At 30.7% G+C, this 20819-nt stretch overlaps 5 protein-coding genes across 8 annotated transcripts; 3 read left to right on the forward strand and 2 right to left on the reverse strand.

The window, feature by feature from the left end:
* The first annotated feature begins 1536 nt into the window (after positions 1-1536).
* Positions 1537-20818, forward strand: LOC136996881 (uncharacterized). Of its 2 annotated transcripts, none has more exons than XM_067347261.1 (5): positions 1537-1740; positions 19650-19737; positions 19803-20006; positions 20083-20549; positions 20672-20818. In XM_067347261.1, the coding sequence occupies exons 3-5, from the start codon at positions 19874-19876 to the stop codon at positions 20816-20818; spliced, it is 747 nt and encodes a 248-aa protein (XP_067203362.1). In that variant the 5' UTR covers positions 1537-1740; positions 19650-19737; positions 19803-19873. The 2 variants fall into 2 exon arrangements, with proteins under 2 accessions (XP_067203362.1, XP_067203361.1); XM_067347260.1 differs by lacking the exon at positions 1537-1740 and adding an exon at positions 19360-19500.
* On the forward strand, positions 2080-5735 carry LOC105668568 (putative uncharacterized protein DDB_G0289963). Of its 2 annotated transcripts, none has more exons than XM_012361019.2 (3): positions 2080-3196; positions 3428-3605; positions 4068-5735. In XM_012361019.2, exons 1-3 carry the CDS (start codon positions 3124-3126, stop codon positions 4609-4611), a joined length of 795 nt encoding a protein of 264 aa, XP_012216442.1. In that variant the 5' UTR covers positions 2080-3123; the 3' UTR covers positions 4612-5735. The 2 variants fall into 2 exon arrangements, 1 of the variants encoding a protein (XP_012216442.1); XR_010887882.1 differs by having other exon boundaries at positions 2850-3196; positions 5169-5684.
* Positions 9962-13237, reverse strand: LOC136997068 (lamin-like protein). 2 transcript variants are annotated; one of them, XM_067347257.1, is made up of 3 exons: positions 12973-13237; positions 12442-12711; positions 9962-12332 (listed from the first exon to the last, which is right to left on the reverse strand). In XM_067347257.1, the coding sequence occupies exon 3, from the start codon at positions 12328-12330 to the stop codon at positions 10984-10986; it is 1347 nt and encodes a 448-aa protein (XP_067203358.1). In that variant the 5' UTR covers positions 12331-12332; positions 12442-12711; positions 12973-13237; the 3' UTR covers positions 9962-10983. The 2 variants fall into 2 exon arrangements, with proteins under 2 accessions (XP_067203358.1, XP_067203357.1); XM_067347256.1 differs by having other exon boundaries at positions 9962-12711.
* On the forward strand, positions 13950-19506 carry LOC105678373 (juvenile hormone acid O-methyltransferase-like). Its single transcript, XM_067347265.1, has 4 exons — positions 13950-15404; positions 15496-15667; positions 15951-16083; positions 16155-19506. Exons 1-4 carry the CDS (start codon positions 15218-15220, stop codon positions 16212-16214), a joined length of 552 nt encoding a protein of 183 aa, XP_067203366.1. The 5' UTR covers positions 13950-15217; the 3' UTR covers positions 16215-19506.
* Positions 17693-19475, reverse strand: LOC137001909 (juvenile hormone acid O-methyltransferase-like). Its single transcript, XM_067361196.1, has 5 exons — positions 19456-19475; positions 19082-19254; positions 18822-18993; positions 18406-18538; positions 17693-17857 (listed from the first exon to the last, which is right to left on the reverse strand). Exons 1-5 carry the CDS (start codon positions 19473-19475, stop codon positions 17693-17695), a joined length of 663 nt encoding a protein of 220 aa, XP_067217297.1.
* Position 20819: the final 1 nt, after the last annotated feature.

Consider the following 20819-nt stretch of genomic DNA (forward strand, 5'->3'; position numbering starts at 1 on the left):
CTTAAGCATCCGAGGCAAACGACGATAATGGGTGTTTACGATAATTCAAGTTCGAGTTAGTTTCACTAGAACCGAAAAATGAGATATACATAACCATCTAAAACCTTTATGATTCATGACAACTCGACGCTGTCTTGTATTGCTTGAGTTAAATTCATTGAATTTGTTGAGTTTCATAAATATAATTATATACATATATATATAATTATATCTATTAAAGAGGTATACCAACATACATACCAACATTATTTGTTTCTTTCATAGACTGATTTGCAGTTGACATTTTTTTATTACAATAAAATTTGCTCTATAAATTCAACAAATTCAATTAATTTAACTCAAGCAATACAAGACAGCGTCGAGTTGTCATAAATCATAAAGGTTCTAGATGGTTATGTCTATCTCATTTTTCGGTCCTAGTGAAACTAACTCGAACTTGAATTATCGTAAACACCCAATGTCAATGCATTGAATATATGTTTAAAACATGTCAAATATATATATGTGAACGGTGTATGTGTAACGGTAACATTGAGTGACATATACATACATGTCACTCATCAATGTCACCGTTACACACACCGTTCACACATATATATTTGACATATTTTAAACATATATTTTTAAAATATTTTAACGATACCTCGAAATTGTCTGAAAGATATCTTTATGAAGATCGTAAAGAATAATTCAAGATATCTTTAAAATTTCTTAAAGAAGTCTAAAAGTGTTGCATGAGACATCTATTAGATTTCTTTTCAAGGTCTTTTGGGCAATTTCTAAGATATCTAAAAGACATGCAAGACATCTTTTAGGCATCTAAAAGATATCTTTTTGTTTACTGGGTAGTATGTTTAAAATTTTCGAGACCTTTTAAATAACATATAATGCATTCCCATTCGCGATTAACATTTCGTACTTTGCTCTTCTAAATTAAATATAAAAATTGTACATAATTTTAAAAAATATTAAGAAAAGATTAACAAGTTGCATTGTGTTACTGCAATTTTGCAATTTTCCTTATATCACAGCTTTTTTTAGTAGAATTATATTTAAAATCATTTATCTTGTAATAAATATTTATAACAAATTGTTATGTAGTTTACGAATTGTAACAATGAATAATATTCTTCATAAAAAATATGTTATTGTAACAAATAAATATCTTACAATCGAATAAAAATGTCATTTTTCGAATGGATACAAATAATTTATATAAAATATACATTTTAGTTATGCATGAATTATGTTTTACAAAAAGATTAAAAACTTTTTTTAATACCCAGGTACAATGATATAACTAATTCTCTAATGTTATGCATTATTGTTAATATAAGAGTTTACTTTGTTAAGAATTATTTTAATACGTTTCTTTTCTAAAGGTCTCAGCATAAAAGATGTTGCTTTATTTCTAAGCAAACTTGTAAATCCTTCAATATTAATTCTTCTAAAACCACCAACCACTTCTAACACAACTTCTAATATTTTTATAACAATCTCAATGTAGCGACTTAAACACTGTCACTGCCATCAAGTTTCTGTTTGACGGCAATATAAGACAGATTCTATATAGACGTAGCAAATAATACATTAAATAAAAAAACATTATCTGAACACATATTGAATATAACGTTTACTAACAATGAGTGAAGTGAATAAAACGTATTGAATAAAGTGTTGTGCAAGGGTCCTTTCGAGATGCGATGTCTCTAAGCGCGCGAAATTCTGACAAGCTGATTGGTAAGCTTTAAACCTTTCCTATTCAAATACTATAGTAGCCTCGACATTTTGGCATTAAGATTTTCGTCTCCAAATGACCTCAGGAATCTGCCATTAACGGGTGATACGGTAAGTCTGGGACACCCTGTATAATAAGTATATACATACATACATATATACAGGATGTCCGGTAATTACTGAATCACCTTTCGGGGGCAGGTAGAGCGGGTTAAACCGAGTAGAAAAGTCCTCTACCGTTTTGCGATTTTCGCAATAATTAATGAGAAATTAATTAAAGAAGATCGGCTAATTTGCGCGAATCTACCCCGAGTAGAAAATGGTTACGGTTTGCCTGAATTTTATTCCGGGCGCTATCAGGTAATGTTCCGGCATGCCTTATTGTGGAAAGCCTGATCCGGCTCTGTCAACGCCGGATAATGGCTGCTCTATTAGCGCCAAATTCAGGCAATTCTAACAGTGCCCTGATCAGGTTTTCTCTAAAATTCTTTATCGAATGTGCGCATGACCATTTTATGAACCTAACCTAACCATTATATGATAGTTAAGCTCATTGAGTAAAAAGAAACAGGAGGGAGCATATACTAGCCAGGACTAGGTAAATCCGCGGACGGATGTACGTCATGGCAGCCATCTTGAGCGACCACTTTTTGAAAGTAAGAGGAAATGCTCGAGCATTGCGGCAAGCGGCATACCGTACGCCGTACGCATTAATATGCAGTGTATAGTCTTTTATGCAACAGTGTATGGAAATAAACGATCAAAATGGTATACTGTAGAGCTTGTGTCATAACAGCAGCAGCTCGAAATCATGGAATAACGTTTCATCGGTTAGTATTATCAACAATAATGAGATTTTTATTTTGGAGATTATAATCATATGTATAGTATTGTGAAATTGTAGATTCACAATAATTACTAAATAATTTTCACTCACAAACAGGTTTCCGAAAAATCCGGATCAAAGAAATGCATGGATAAATTTTTGTAAGGACGAAGAATTTAATATAAATTTAGATTTTAGATTTTAACATTGCTCTTATGGAAATACTGCACGAGTGCAATCTCAATGAAAAACGCCATTAAAATTTGGTATTATTGTTGCATATTATAGTTATTTTCTTTTAATTGTACATTATTTCCTAATTAAACATAACAAGTCATTCAATATTGGCGCCCTTGAGCGGCCATCTTGAGCGACCACTTTATATAGTCACTTCCGTCCGCACTTTTAAGACCAAACGCTCCCTCCTGTTTCTTTTTACTCAATGGTTAAGCTAGTTGACATCAAGAGTTTAATAAACAGTTTAATTTACAGTTACGTTACAATATTGTGTAGTGCGTATCGTGTATATTGTGTTTGAAATAAAGTAATAATCATACAGAATGGATCATACAGAAAGAAATCGGAAATTAACACGAATGCGTGTTAAAAGATTTCGTGCAATTCGGAAACAAGGTACGTACATATACTATATTATTATTTGTAGATAAAGTTACTATTTTTTTATAAATGTTCTGAAGCTGTAAACTTGTTCTCAAATCTAGAAACATATATTCGAATATTTCGAACCCGTTTTATTGGATCTGAATGTAAATTATAATAGTTAAATTTGAGAAATAATTTTGAACAATTTAGGTTAACCGCAAAGATCATTTAAAGGATTATTTATACAAAAATTGATTTTAGATAAAAATTATTCAATATCAAAACCATCGACATCTACGGTTAGTAAAAAACGCTGTTTATCGATGGAAAATTTTGATACAAATAAAAGCTCTGATAAAAATCAAGAGAACTGTCAGATGCCTTATATAAGTAGAAGTGCTAACGAAGAAAATATAAATGAAGTTGACAGCAGCGTTGGGTAAGTTAATATATATATATCTTCATTTTTCAGCTTTTTTCATTCTACGTGTGTTAAAGATGGCACTTATGTGTTATATCTTATAAAAGCTCGTTTTAATACTGGTAGATAATCTTTTATATTATCATATTTATTGCTATAAAGGTAATTTTTAATAATCGAAAATATACTATTAGACTGTGCTATGTAAAAGTTCTTCGTCCTGATTAGTCAAATTTTAATCTTTAATCTTCAATTTCAATTTTTATATTTAAAATTAACATATAATTAAAAGGCCTTATAAAAAAAGGTTTTTCAATTATATGTTAATTTAAAAAAAAATTAATTTTGGAAAAAAAGTTTATAAGTTAAAATTAAAAAATAACTAATTAAAGTTATAAATTAATATTTAAAATTTAACTAAATTGAGTTAAAAGTTATTAACTTTTTAACTTTTTCTTCAACTTTTTATTTTTTAATTAGTTATTATCCAAACATGGACATTAGCAATGACAATAATGATGATGACATTAGCAATAACAATAATGATGATGACATTAGCAACGACAATAATGATGATGACATTAACAATGACAATAATGACAATGATGAAGATGATGTTGAAATAAACTGCAGTGAACATGATCAGCATAGTGATGATGATCAGTATAGTAATGATAATCAGTATAGTGATGAAGATATTGAGGATTTTAATGAGATTGAAGCGCTTAGAGAATGGGCTATAAAATATAATATTAAGCACACACATTTAGATTCTCTACTGCAAATTCTTAGGAAAAAAATGCTACCAGAGTTGCCAAAATCACCCAAAACTTTTTTAAAAACAACATCTGCTGAATATGAAATAAAACAATTAAAAGTATTCAAAAAAGTCTCTAATGTTAAAACAATTAAAAAAAAAGGAGAATCCAAAGCCCGAAACGTGGATATTTTATTTCGTAAAAATTTTTTATTTTTGAATCGTATATGTTTCGGTCAATATTATGATCATCCTCAGTACATATAATCTGAATAAATTAATTAAATTACATAATTGGAAAAACAATTGTTCAAATTTACGATCATTAATGTTTATGACTTATTTGCTGAAAAATTATAATTCTATAATTTTATTTTTGACGTCTGAAATTGTGAGAGTGGTTAGTTATTAAAACTGCAAGTATCTGTCAAGACTGTTAGTGGAAGACTGCTTTGTAACAGTTTTGGACGTCATAAAATAATAAAATTATAATTTTGTAGCTTATAAGTCGTAAACATTAATGATTGTAAATTTGAAAAACTGTTTTTCCAATTATATATTTTAATCAATTTATTCAAATTATATGTACTGAGGATATAGTTATGTATTGACCGAAATGATTGAAAAATAAAAAAAAGACTTTTACGAAATAATATCCACGTTTCATGCTTTGAATTCCACATTTTTTTTTAATTGTTTTATTTATATTGAATTATTAAATTTGTGAGGGGCCTGGTTAATGATATATGTTATGTTAGTATTATCAAAAAGATGTCATTTTGTCATCAACGATGACTGATATATATTTATAAGTTTAATTCCAGATATTATAGTTGCTGAATACAAAAATAACCATTCACAAGCTTCGCCAGTCACTGAGAAATGTATTTGCAAAAGCGTGGCCGCGATAATTAATAGCGCAAAGATTGGGAGGGCCATCGGCTATTTAGAGCCAAAAAAGGCAGTACAACAAAAAACACGGAGGATACTTTATCAGATAAAGACAACTAGATGTCTTAGCAGGTTTTTATCATATTTTATTGTCCAAATTTTTATTTTATTTTTTATTATACTTAAATTTCGATAATTTTTTTTTCAGTTAGTAATTGTTGCTAAATTATTTTTATATTTTTATTTTGGATTATTTTTATATTTTTAATATAAAATTAGATATATTTAAAATTTTTTAAATATTTTTTAAATATACTTTTAATAAATATAAATACTTTTAATAAATTGGACAAAGCAATATGTTTAAAAAGTAAGAACTTTTTATATCTTTTTATTTAAATATTATATTTTTTTCGTTAATTTTCTTTGGTTATTTTTGTTAACGTATATTGCCGCTTATATATTATACAGTTAATATATGTTATATATATTATATTTAATACATTTTTTTTATCATATGTGTGTCATACTTGTTTGTGATTTTAAAACTTACACACATTTTATATATTATATAAATAAATAAATATATTATGTAAATAAAAAAAATCTAAAAATCAATTCTTTAACCTTCTTCTCCTTTTCCTTCACAGGCCCTGATCAGGGCCTTAATAAATGCCTGATCAGGGCCATATAGAACGTATCGTTACATTTTGGATCAGGCGCCTTATCAGGCTGCCTTAATAGAGCCTGATGAGGCAATAAGGCAAAAGCTAACAGGCCCGTACTAGGGCCGTATTTCATTTTCTACTCGGGTACGCTGTTAAATGTAAAGAATTAAATTTAAACCAATTTCTTGAGTAACATTTTTTTAACTAAATGTTTAGTTAAATGTGTGTCAAAGTTATTATTTTAACATAAAATATATAGTTAAAAAATAACTACCTCTATTCTGTGGTTAAATTGCTTACTTTCAAAGAAAGCAATTGAGTCGTTGAGTCCGAATAGTAAACGCCATCACACACAAAATTCCGTAGCGACGTAAGATGCATTCATACTCAATTATAATTAATCGATTTCCTTACGGTTACATCGCTACGGAATTCTCTGTGTGATGGCGTTTGTACATGTTTGTAACAATTTAAACATGAATTGTGAGTTTCATCTTGGCATTGATCTAAATGTATATCAGATACAAGAGTACATCGTGCTTTTGGATGCACCCAATAACATGAATAATGGTTTCTGCACACAGGATAATGCTTGCCGCGCGGCAAGACGCGACGCGGTAGCCAATCAACTTATAACTTTTCTATAAGAGCAGAAAATTGATTGGTTACCGCGTCGCATCTTGCCGCGCGGCAAGCATTACCGCGTTCTGTGTGCAGAAGCTATAATGGCTGCAATGAGTAATAACAAGCGCGTTATCAACGCGATCTGCGTATGGCAAGATTTTAGATTCAACGCGCATTAATCATACATTTATTGTCGGTTTCAATAAGGTATACAATACGGTACGTCTTATCAAATTAAAAAGTGTTTTAAAACTATAATTGTGAAAAAGCAAATAACATATTGTACTAGATAAAATATAAAATATCCATATTATCCATAACCATAAATATTTATAATACATGTGACAACTGAGTTAATAACTCTTTTAATGATGTAACAAATTATTTGTTTACTTTTTTAAAATTTGACTAAATAATTAAAAATGACTTTATTTAAGACTTAAAAAGTATATTATAATTTAAAAATGACAGTAATTAGTCCTGCATTGAAATTAAGATTCCACATCTTACAATTATGTGTACTTAAATACAGAATTTAGAATACAGAATACGGAATTTATATAAATATAAAAAAATAAAAAATACAATTTTTATAAACTTGAATTTTTTATAAACGACAATTTTTATACATTTTTGATTCGAAATATTATACATATTAGAAATGAGAATTATGTTACCTTCACTAGTAAGTAGTATAAATAAGAGTAATATGAGGAAGATGCATAATAGCAGTAAAGTAATAACTATTTTTTGTCAAATAAATTACAATTTAAAAAATTCTTTTTTTATTACTTCTTTGGGTTCTTTAATTGGTCTTGAATGTTAATACGTTATATAATATTTAAAAAAGGTAAAAGATTTAGTAATTTTTTTAACCTCTTCGACATGGCAAACATGCGCCATGTGGTGTTTATCTGACGGTTGAAAGCAACTCGGCGCGAGAAGATTTATCCCTACGCGAATACTTTTGTGTAATACATGTCTTCTAATAATATATTCACAATAATATGTTATCAGATTTGTATAAAATTTTCTATTTGTTGCATCTGATTTGTAATTCTATTTGTTGAAAGAAGCACTTGTGTATTTAGATATCATATGTACTTTAGATATCTGTTATCTAAAATGTTCTTATCATGGAAATTTTATTTATAATATTTATCGATACATTTAGTATATCTATTATGTATGACACGCACAAGTTAATTTATAATTTTCTTTTTTATTACGACAATTTATATTCGTAGATATGTACTCTAAATCTAAATTAAATGTAATGTTTTCACACATACATTCTGTTTTATTCATAGCATTAGTTAGTCTGTTACCTTGCTAGAATTTGTTGTTGCTTCACATAATTTAATGCGGTCAATTGGGATGAATTATAAGAAGATTTATAATTGGACTGGATCTTTTGTCCAGCATTTAACGTGTTGAAAATAATAACACCTAATTTTGTTACAAACATTCATCTGATAATTCAACGGAAAATGTGAGAAATGCCGATATTTTAATTTTTAATGTTGAGACATAGTACATGTTTTCTTACATTTATACTCTATTCTATCATTTTTCATTCTTCACCATTATCACTATCAGACGATGAATCTATTAATTCTTGCATTATAAGTGCTACTGCTGTTAATATTGCTTTTTTACGATCTTGTTCCATTTTTATTAGCAGAAGCGTGCTACCACGCTATGCTATTGCTGTTCACGGAGCTCGCAAACACTACCAACACATTACCTCGGAATAGCGTTGATAGCGCGCAGTTATGACGTATCACACTACCATTAATGACGTCATAATTGCGTTTGGTAGCACTACCAGCTAGCTCCGTGAACAGTCGATAGCGCTAAATAGCGCTAATAGCGTCTCTCCGAACGCACCCTAGGTATACTATAGGGCAGTGCTCGGAATTAGTTGAACAATTCAGCCGATTTCCGCGCTATACGCCTCCTTTCCTCTCCTTACCGCGCGCGCCGCAGTCGCTAGGGCCAGCGCCGCCGAGCGCTAGGAGCGGCACTATCTGATTATGGGTGCCGTCACATACAGCCCGTAATCCGTAATCCGCACGGGAAGTCCGCAAAAGTTACTAGGTATTTCGTCCGTAACGTTACGTGTGTTTTTATCTCCTTGTGTCCCATGGAGCCGTAAATACAGACGTAACGGTAGTACTATTTTTTATTTAACAGATTATAATTGTTTATTTGTATTTTATTCATAAAAAAACTACAGAATATATTATGATTTTAACAAAAGTTTTAATTAAATCATCAAATTTAGTTAATTAAATAAAATTAGAAAAAGCATTACTAGTAATAACTAGTAATTTGTAGTAACTTTTACGGAAATTTCATGGAAGTACGGCTCCATGGGACACAAGGAGATAAAAACACAAGATCTATAGAGAGAAGGTTACCTCACGCGCAAAGAGGGACGCGCGGCAAGAGGGGCACATGCCGAGCGGGGTGAGCGGCAAGAGGGGCACATGCTGAGCGGGGTGAGCGGCAAGAGGGGCAATGATGATCTCATCGACTAACAGTAGCTGTCTCTCTCGCACGCTTTAGTGTTTTCTCTCTCGCTCCTTTAATATAGAAATGCTTTGTGAATGCAAATGCAAATGTGAATATTTATATGATAAAATTTACAGTGTTAATAATTTTCAAATATTTGCTAATAAAATATTATTGAAATGTTTCTGTTGAAATCTTAAAATAATTCTTTAAAACAAATATGGGATATATATTAGGGATCATTAAATATGCGGCAATATTGTGATTATAAAATTATATAATTATCTATAATAAAAATTAAGTATAATAAATATAATAAGTATAATAAGTATAATAATAATAAGTATAATAGCATAATATAATAATAATAAAAGTATAATAATAAAATTTTTATAAGTATCTATAATTATAAAAATACATATATATTATATTAATCTGTTAATATAAAGAAATTTATTAGCGTTAAATTAATTAATAATTTTTTTATATTTATTAGCGACTCTTCTTTCATTATCATCTGCTTTTCTCTTATTACCTACGTGCTTGCGATTTTTTTTGGCAGTATTATAAAATTTAATACGTACATAGGTTCTTTGGAGAATAAATGCACGTACTAGCTCCTCAGGTATGTCGATATTTTTCTTCTTTACTATTGCCATAGTTAAGTTTTTAACAACGGCAGGTCCTTTTTGTAAACCATCTTTATGAAATTTACAAAAATATTTATCCATTTTTTTAACTTGGTTCAGCCATTCTGTAGATGGCTGTGTCAGTCCACCATAAGAAATGTGTTGCAACCAATTCGGGAATACATAATTATGTTCAATATTTGACTCATATGTATAGCACCCCAAAGTTGGATATTTTGTTTTATATTTTCTGGCCAACCAACCTGCTAAATAAAGTAGACCATCTGCTTCACTATCACATTTTATATTTACTGTCATAACGTTATAATCGCAATGTGTAATGGAGGAAATAGTCGATAAACTCTGGACTTCGAATGGTTTTTCTTCGTAATCTGAAGGTTCATCAGTTTTTTCATCACATTCAGGTATTGGAATACCTGAAGCTTTAATAACGGACGAAGACATATATTCGTCATGCACTGCTTCATGCACGTTGCGGTTTTTTTGGACTACACCTGGATTCTTACCAAGGATAATCATACGTATTCTATATTGAGCATCTAATGGGGTAGGGTGTTCATTAGAACCACCTTTTCCACGTACTTGCGAAAAAAAATTTTCAAGACCATCCTGATTTAATTTATAAGTAGCAATATACGATATGCCATATTTAAGTTTCATTTCAACATATAACTGTTTTAATGAAGCAATTGATATAAGAAGTCCTTTTTGAAATATTTGAAGAACTTTTTTCGATTGACAACGCATTGCATTTATCATGTTGTAGACCGTATCGAGAACTTCATTTTGGACGTTGATATTGAGACCATATGGTTTTTTACAATCTACCTTTCCTCCAGTAACATACGAATTCATAAGGTCCCACCACTGGCTGATCTGTTCAATGAAGTTTGCAGTATCGATTGCCACTTTATTATCCAAACCTGGACGATATTGTTTCAGAGCAGTTGCAGTCGTATGCGACAATAATTGAGCTGCTAATGCAACATTTTGTCGTTTAATTTTTTCACAATAAACGTGACCATTTGTTAATTTATGGCAAGAATTAATCTCAGAATTAGTTTCGGCGATTAAACATCGTAATGGTTCTGCTGTTATTATAGTTTTATCTGCTAATACAAAACCAGTATCCAATAGCCAATTTCTAATTAATTTTAGAATGTGTGGTGCATCTGCGAACACATAAACATTTTCTTTGGTTATCGGATGCGGAAAATATGTTTTTCCAGTAGATATTCCTAAAGTTTTCCATAGACCGACGTTGCCACCACCACAGTCTGATACAATTGCTACAACTGAATACGCGAAATATCATTCAATTCTTTTATTATTTGATATATAATTGTTTCAGTCATTTTTGTATCGAATTGGACGTATACTGGTTGCTTCCAATTTCCGAACAAGCTCCGAACCATTGCTATATGCATGTATTGATGTGGTCCAATAATTTCGTCGTATTTCCGATCATACTCGTATAAAGCGTTGACTTTCATTTCACCGAAATTTAATACCGTAACTTTCTCAATTTCGGACAAAGATTCTCCTTTTATTTTCATTAAATGTAACACATCTTTCAAAATACCTTGCCGCATATTAATAGTAGAGGCCCATCTCTGTAGTGAAGAAATTCCAGGCAAAGGGTAATGTAATTTTTCTTTTAAATATCTGTAACCTTGTTGACTATAATACCGTAAAGCAAATGCCCGTGATATATCATCTTTTGACCAAATTACGTATTTTTTTTTGTTTAGTGCTATATCAATTTGACATTGCGTTAATAATTTATTTAAACAACTATTCAGTCGATTATTATTATTTTTAAGTTCTATTATTTCTGAATTTGTCGCATTCAATTCGGTAATCGCTGCTTCGTACTTAGCTTTGAATTCATTTAATTCTATTTCTAAATTCTTACGAGATTCTTCACTCTCCTCGAATTTTTTGGTTACGCAGTTGAGTCTTATATTAATAATATCACAGAAATGTTCTTCTGTTTGAGTTATTGCATCTTCATAACATCTTAATTGATTATTATTATTTTTAAGTTCTATTATTTCTGAATTTGTCGCATTCAATTCGGTAATCGCTGCTTCGTACTTAGCTTTGAATTCATTTAATTCTATTTCTAAATTCTTACGAGATTCTTCACTCTCCTCGAATTTTTTGGTTACGCAGTTGAGTCTTATATTAATAATATCACAGAAATGTTCTTCTGTTTGAGTTATTGCATCTTTATAACATCTTAATTGATTATTATTATTTTTAAGTTCTATTATTTCTGAATTTGTTGCATTCAATTCGGTAATCGCTGCTTCGTACTTAACTTTGAATTTATTTAATTCTATTTCTAAATTCTTACGAGATTCTTCACTCTCCTCGAATTTTTTGGTTACGCAGTTGAGTCTCATATTAATAATATCACAGAAATGTTCTTCTGTTTGAGTTATTGCATTTTTATAACATGTATTTAGCAATGGATTTTCATCATGTGTTGGTGAGGACTGTTTGAAAATTGTGTGACCTGATTCAATGTTCTCCTTATCTAATGAAGATTGCGTGAAGATTATGTCACTTAATTCAGTGTTCTCCTTGTTTGCATTTAAATCATCAGATATTGGTAAATGCAATGATGGCATTGCTGCAATAAAAGAATCAGAAAAAGAGATTAATAGAGTGCGATTATATATAAACATTCAAAAAATTAGTGTAATACCTTAATACAAAACAAATTAATTTTTCAGCATTACCTGTACACTTTAATCGAGGTTTTGATGATTCGCCCAGTGCTTCTGCAAGACCTCTCTCGTAATCATTTTTTTAAAAATGATTTGAGCAGATAAAACCGGTAAACTTTTCAAGACTTTTCCCACATACATGTGCCCACTGTTCTTTTAATTGGATGTTCTTGGGCACTTTATGAAATCGAATATGTGGATTCTTTACAATTGCTTTGCAATAAACATTGCCACATCCTGGTACAATGCACTTTGACCGTGCTCCACAACTTGACATCCTTGCTAAAAAGAATAATAATACACAATACAATATTTGTAAAGGAATTGTGATTTCAGTCATTACAATAATAATACCAGATCGACTTAAAAATTATAAAAATTGTATGTATTTTAGATAAAAGAAATATTGTTTAGGTTTAGGTTATATGGGTTAAATATTTATAATTATATATAATTATTTATAAATATATATAATTATTTCTTCGGTTTTGTTCATTTGAATATGTTAGGGGAAATAACAGACAAAATAATTAATATACGTACCTTCGATTTTTACTATATAACCTCTTCAACTTGAACTTGACACATGAAAGTCAATAATGAGAGCGAGTGACAGAGTTAGAAAAGTAAGAACTTTGAAAGAGAGAGACAGCTATTGTTTGTCGATGAGATCATCATGCTCCCCCCTTACTTCGTGTCCCCTCGCCTACAAGCTGTATCTAGCTCCCCCCTTACTTCGTCGCCCCTCGCCTACAAGCTGCTTCTAGCTCCCCCCTTACTTCTTCGTCCCTCGCCCATAACCGGTTTGCCTGAGGTAACCTTCTCTCTATAGATCTTGATAAAAACACACGTAACGTTACGGACGAAATACCTAGTAACTTTTGCGGACTTCCGGTGCGGATTACGGATTACGGCTGTATGTGATGGCACCCTAAGAGTGGGTTTTTCTCCCTATTTATTAAAATTTAAAAAAACTTATTAAAATTTATTAAAAATAAATTTTTTATTTTTAAATTTATTAAGTGGAAATATTTCAATAAATTTCCACGTCACTCATGAGGTACTAATGCTGACGCGTTTTTTTTTAAGTGGTTTTCTCAGTAGGTCTATTCCACTAAAGATAAAAATAACAAATTCTTAATTAAAAAAAAAAAAAATATATAAAAGAGATTTTCTTAATTACATTTTCTTGGCCTTTTATGAGAATGAACAATTGATGCAATATAATGTAGATAGAAACCACTATTTTTAAAAAACCGCGTCAGCATTAGTACCTCATGGGTGACGTAGAAATCTATTGAAATATTTCCACTTAATAAATTTAAAAATAAAAATTTATTTTTAATAAATTTTAATAAATGTTTTTAAATTTTAATAAATAGGGAAAAGAACCTACTTATAATCAGATAGTGCCGCTCCTAACGCTCGGCGGCGCTGGCCCTAGCGGCTGCAGCGCGCGCGATAAGGAGAGGAAAGGAGGCGTATACTGCGGAAATCGGCTGAAATGTTCAACTAATTCCGAGCACTGCTATAAGGGATATGATAGTTTTCCCGCGTTTTTAGTGACACACGACATATTGTAGTGCATTATAATCAATTACAATTGAAATCAGCTGATATTGTGAAAGAAGAGGGTGAATTACTGAGGGTTCAAAGCGTTTGCTTATGGCCGGTTTATGCTTCGGTCTTAATCTTAATCTTAAGAGTTGATAACGTAGAATGCCATAAGGGCGTTTACACTTCCCTAGTCTTATGGCCGGTTTATGCTTCGGTCTTAATCTTAATCTTAAGAGTTGATAACGTAGAATGCCATAAGGGCGTTTATACTTCCCTAGTCTTAATCTTAGTCTTAATCTTAATCTTGGAAAGATCCCATCTTTTAACTTTAGTCCCTAATGTCCTAAGGCCGGGCCAATGAGGTAAGTCTGACGTCCGACGCAGCACGAAACCGCGCGAAATAATGGTTTTCGATTCTTGTAAAATACAAAAATGAGTGATGCTGATTTAATTGAATGTGTCCAACAATTCGATGTTGTTTGGAATAAAAAAAATCCAAATTATAAAAATAAATTAATGGTTAGGTTTTGTTACATTTGCACATGCGTAGTCCGAATTTCCAGGGAAGCATAAACGAGTCCTTAAGATTAAGTTAAGATTAAGACTAAGATTAAGATTAAGACCGAAGCATAAACCAGCCATTAATCTTAGTCTTAATCTTAATCTTGGAAAGATCCCATCTTTTAACTTTAGTCCCTAATGTCCTAAGGCCGGGCCAATGAGGCCCTTGAAGGGCCCTTGAAGGAATGAGTAAGTCTGACGTCCGACCAGCACGAAACCGCGCGAAATAATGGTTTTCGATTCTTGTAAAATACAAAAATGAGTGATGCTGATTTAATTGAATGTGTCCAACAATTCGATGTTGTTTGGAATAAAAAAAATCCAAATTATAAAAATAAATTAGTGGTTAGGTTTTGTTACATTTGCACATGCGTAGTCCGAATTTCCAGGGAAGCATAAACGAGTCCTTAAGATTAAGTTAAGACTAAGACTAAGATTAAGATTAAGACCGAAGCATAAACCAGCCATTAGTGCGCAGACGCAACTTTATTCCCACAACAGCGCATCACTGATTACATATCTTATATAATAAAGATAATTGATATGAAGAAACATAAAACTGACCTATATAAGGAGTCACAGAGAATATTGCGACGCATTACATTGAATATACAGAAACACTGACCGAGTTGTGAAGCAAGTTAAAGTTGCAATTGTTAAAGTTGTAAATATGGTAAACTCAAGAGATTATGCTTCATCTGACAATATTCAAAGATACAATGTATCACGTTTAATCGATAAATTTGCTGATGATTTAAAGAAAATCTCCGGAAAATGTATGGATATCGGTTGTGGACCGGGAGATGTAACGAATGATATTCTTTTGTCATCTCTTGACCCAAATGCAGTAATAATTGGTAAGTAAACAAATAAATTGTTTATATATAACTACAAATTGTCGTGCATTATTATTACTTATTGTTAATCTGATTATTGTATATCATGCAGGTACGGATATTTTACAAAGCATGATCGAATATGCAAATATGACGTACAGTGACGAGAAACGACTTGGATTCGAAGTATTAGATATCCAAACTAAAAATTTGCCTGAGAAATATGTATTGGAATTTAACCACATTTTTTCATTTCACACTTTGCATTGGTGCAAAGACATTCGGTAAGTAAGATTATTAAGCAGATATAAATTAATAAATTTCTTATAAAAATATAATTTTTTCTTATAGGAAAATTTGGTATTTATTAAATAAAAAATTTCTATTAACAAAATTTAAAACTGGTCTAAATAAATAATTTCTGTGTAATTTTTAATTTGAAATAATTGGTTTTAGTAACATCTTTTGCGTGATTTGTCATAATACTATAAACACAATTTTAATTCACAAATATTATAATGATGTATACTTCAAAAATTATTTACATTTATCTTCTTTATTCAACAGACAAGCGTTTGAAAACATTTATCGCATGCTTCGACCTGGTGGAACTATGGTTACATTATTTGTAGCATCTTATGATGCATATAATGTTTTTGAACTAATGGCACAAGATAATCACTTTGCATCGTACAAGGAAGTAATTATTATATATAATGTATTTGTTTCTAATTTTTTAACTACAAGTTGCTAATTATTATTTTTACGTAGGACGTAAAAACAAATGTGGATATGGACATTATCCCAGCTGTTAAAGTAATCAATAATTAAAATTAAAATTTTTAATGTATTAATATATTAATAATGCAAAAGATTTATAACACGGATAATAATTATGCAAAAAATTTATAATTTTAATAAGTTCTTAATAAGACTTACATAAAAACTTGTTTGAATCTTTAGCGAAAAATGTCGCTTCTCGATGACTGCAATGGCAAACTTCAAATCTAATATTTTTAAGTAACTCTTTTACTCCTTCGCGAAGATTTTTTGAATAAAAATACGGTGAAATGTACCTTTTTACGTAGTTCTTTTTACGTAAAAATTTTTTTTTAATAAGTTCTTAATATGACTTACATAAAAACTTGTTTGAATCTTTAGCGGAAAATGTCGCTTCTCGATGACTGCAATGGCAAACTTCAAGTCTAATATTTTTAAGTAACTCTTTTACTTCTTCGCGAGGATTTTTTGAATAAAAATACGGTGAAATGCACCTTTTTACGTAGTTCTTTCTACGTAAAAATTTTTTTTTATAAGTTCTTAATAAGACTTACATAAAAACTTGTTTGAATCTTTAGCGGAAAATGTCGCTTCTTGATGACTGCAATGGCAAACTTCAAATCTAATATTTTTAAGTAACTCTTTTACTCCTTCGCGAAGATTTTTTGAATAAAAATACGGTGAAATGTACCTTTTTACGTAGTTCTTTTTACGTAAAAATTTTTTTTTAATAAGTTCTTAATATGACTTACATAAAAACTTGTTTGAATCTTTAGCGGAAAATGTCGCTTCTCGATGACTGCAATGGCAAACTTCAAGTCTAATATTTTTAAGTAACTCTTTTACTTCTTCGCGAGGATTTTTTGAATAAAAATACGGTGAAATGCACCTTTTTACGTAGTTCTTTTTACGTAAAAATTTTTTTTAATAAGTTTTTAATAAGACTTACATTAAAACTTGTTTGAATCTTTAGCGGAAAATGTCGCTTCTCGATGACTGCAATGGCAAACTTCAAATCTAATATTTTTAAGTAACTCTTTTACTTCTTCGCGAGGATATTTTGAATAAAAATACGGTGAAATGCACCTTTTTACGTAGTTCTTTCTACGTAAAAATTTTTTTTTAATAAGTTCTTAATAAGACTTACATAAAAACTTGTTTGAATCTTTAGCGGAAAATGTCGTTTCGCGATGACTGCAATGGCAAACTTCAAATCTAATATTTTTAAGTAACTCTTTTACTTCTTCGCGAGGATATTTTGAATAAAAATACGGTGAAATGCACCTTTTTACGTAGTTCTTTCTACGTAAAAATTTTTTTTTAATAAGTTCTTAATAAGACTTACATAAAAACTTGTTTGAATCTTTAGCGGAAAATGTCGCTTCTCGATGACTGCAATGGCAAACTTCAAATCTAATATTTTTAAGTAACTCTTTTACTCCTTCGCGAGGATTTTTTGAATAAAAATACGGTGAAATGCACCTTTTTACGTAGTTCTTCCTACGTAAAAATTTTTTTTTAATAAGATCTTAATAAGACTTACATAAAAACTTGTTTGAATCTTTACCGGAAAATGTCGCTTCTCGATGACTGCAATGGCAAACTTCAAATCTAATATTTTTAAGTAACTCTTTTACTTCTTCGCGAGGATTTTTTGAATAAAAATACGGTGAAATGCAGCTTTTTACGTAGTTCTTTCTACGTAAAAATTTTTTTTTAATAAGTTCTTAATAAGACTTACATAAAAACTTGTTTAAATTTTTAGCGGAAAATGTCGCTTTTCGATGACTGCAATGGCAAACTTTAAATCTAATATTTTTAAGTAACTCTTTTACTCCTTCGCGAGGATTTTTTGAATAAAAATACGGTGAAATGCATCTTTTTACGTAGTCCTTTCTACGTAAAAATTTTTTAATAAGTTCTTAATAAGACGAAGAAAGAAGTTTGCTATTGCAGTCATCCAGAAGCGACATTTTCCGCTAAAGATTCAAACAAGTTTTTATGTAAGTCTTATTAAAAACTTATTAAAGTTATAAATTTTATGCCTAATTATTATCCGTGTTATAAATCTTTTGCATTATTTATATATTGATACATTAAAAATTTTAATTTTAATTATTGATTACTTTAACAGCTGGGATAATGTCCATATCCACATTTGTTTTTACGTCCTACGTAGAAATAATAATTAGTAACTTGTAGTTGAAAAATTAGAAACAAATACATTATATATAATAATTACTTCCTTGTACGATGCAAAGTGATTATCTTGTACCATTAGTTCAAAAACATTATATGCATCATAAGATGCTACAAATAATGTAACCATAGTTCCACCAGGTCGAAGCATGCGATAAATGTTTTCAAACGCTTGTCTGTTGAATAAAGAAGATAAATGTAAATAATTTTTAAAGTATACATCATTATAATATTTGTGAATTAAAATTGTGTTTATAGTATTATGTCAAATCACGCAAAAGATGTTACTAAAACTAATTATTTCAAATTAAAAATTACACAAAAATTATTTATTTAGACCAGTTTTAAATTTTGTTAATAGAAATTTTTCATTTAATAAATACCAAATTTTCCTATAAGAAAAAATTATATTTTTATAAGAAATTTATTAATTTATATCTGCTTAATAATCTTACTTACCGAATGTCTTTGCACCAATGCAAAATGTGAAATAAAAAAATGTGGTTAAATTCCAATACATATTTCTCAGGCAAATTTTTAGTTTGGATATCTAATACTTTTAATCCAAGTCGTTTCTCGTCACTGTACGTCATATTTGCATATTCGATCATGCTTTGTGAAATATCCGTACCTGCATGATATATAATAATTGGATTAACAATAAGTAATAATGCACGACAATTGGTAGTTATATATAAACAATTTATTTGTTTATTTACCAATTATTACTGCATTTGGGTCAAGAGATGACAAAAGAATATCATTCGTTACATCTCCCGGTCCACAACCGATATCCATACGTTTTCCGAAGATTTTCTTTAAATCATCAGCAAATTCATTGATTAAACGTGATACATTGTATTTTTGGATATTGTCAGATGAAGCATAATCCCTTGAGTTTACCCCATATTTACAACTTTAACAATTGCAACTTTAACTTGCTTCACAACTCGGTCAGTGTTTCTGTATATTCAATGTAATGCGTCACAGGGTGCGTTCGGGAAGCGCACTTTTGGCGCTATGAGCGCGCTTTGGTCATTCGTGGAGCCGCTTTATAGCACCAATAAAGTGATGTTGACGTCATTGTTTTTGCCTTGTGACGTCATCACTCATGCTAACTCGTGCTCAGGATTTCGAGGTGAGGCACGACATGCTAATAGCTCTCATAGCGCCAAAATGTGTTCCCTGAACGCTGTTCGAATGTTTTCTGCTTCTGTCTCGCTCAATTTGAACAAGTGTACGTATTACTTATTTATTTATTTTCAATATTTGTTGAAAATGAATCAGGGCGTACTAGTCACCTTAGAAGACATCAACACCGGTCTAGTTTATACAACGCGTCTCTCACCAAAGGATGCGCACAGAGTAGAAACCGGTAAGTAATGGAAGGTTATGTTTCTGTGTTGTGTTATTTATTTTATTTATTTATGTTATTTTCAGATACTGTTTTTGCTTCTGAAGTTCTGTCTGTATTAAAGAAAAGCCAAGGGGAGTCAAGTTCATCAAGCTCCATGATCTCAACGGCATCAACTTTAGATGCCGAAATTCCTGAATCAGAACCAGATTCGGTCTTCAAATGGTCGCATCAGGCTGTTCTCCTTCTAATTGAGGAGTATCGGAAGAGAGAGGAAGATGTCATATCAGGTAAGATAATGATGTCATTCATTATAATGATCTGTGCATGATCCTCGGTTTTCTCACAGATTTCATGTTTCTGTAGGCAAAATATCGCAAAAGCGAGTGTGGAAGTCGATCAGTGAAGTTCTTTGTAGGCATGGACATGATGTTACTGGCCCACAATGCCAAAGCAAATTTAACGGGATGAAGAGAACATTTAAATCCATCAAAGATCACAATTCTAAATCAGGAAATAATCCTCGGTCCTGGCCTTATACTGAGGTGATGGAATCTTTGTTAGGAGAGAAACCTTTTATGAATCCTGTTGCTCTGGCTTCCTCTTCAAATCGAGCTCACATAGAGAATGAGAGTAGTGACGTCTCTTCAGTCGACAGTGACACCTCTGTTGGCTCTTCAAACTCACGCAAGAGGAAGACCTCTCAAATTGCAGAGGTCATTATGAAAAGCCGAAGGATGGCCGAAGAAAATAAATTAAAACGCCATCAGCAGACAATGGATCAGCGGACTGAAATTTTAAATGCTTTAAATAAGCTTATTGATAAATTGCAAGTATGTAATATTCTCTTGATCAAATTATTAACCTTTAAGCCAAATCTACAATCTATTTTTTGAATTTTTGTTTTCTGCCTTTTTGGCTCTATATAAAGTAATATTTTTCTTTGAAAATTCAGAAAGGACTAATTGTAAAAGACTATATTTACATACGCAAAATTGCAATCCGTTGCGGTGCAAGGTTAATATGGTTATTTTCATCCATGTTCGCCATGTGCTCACGCTCACAATGCAACAAAAGTCGTTCATGGAGCTTGCAACTGTGAG

Source organism: Linepithema humile, chromosome 1, assembly GCF_040581485.1.
Source record: "Linepithema humile isolate Giens D197 chromosome 1, Lhum_UNIL_v1.0, whole genome shotgun sequence".
In the NCBI taxonomy this organism is placed as follows: Eukaryota; Metazoa; Arthropoda; class Insecta; order Hymenoptera; family Formicidae; genus Linepithema; species Linepithema humile.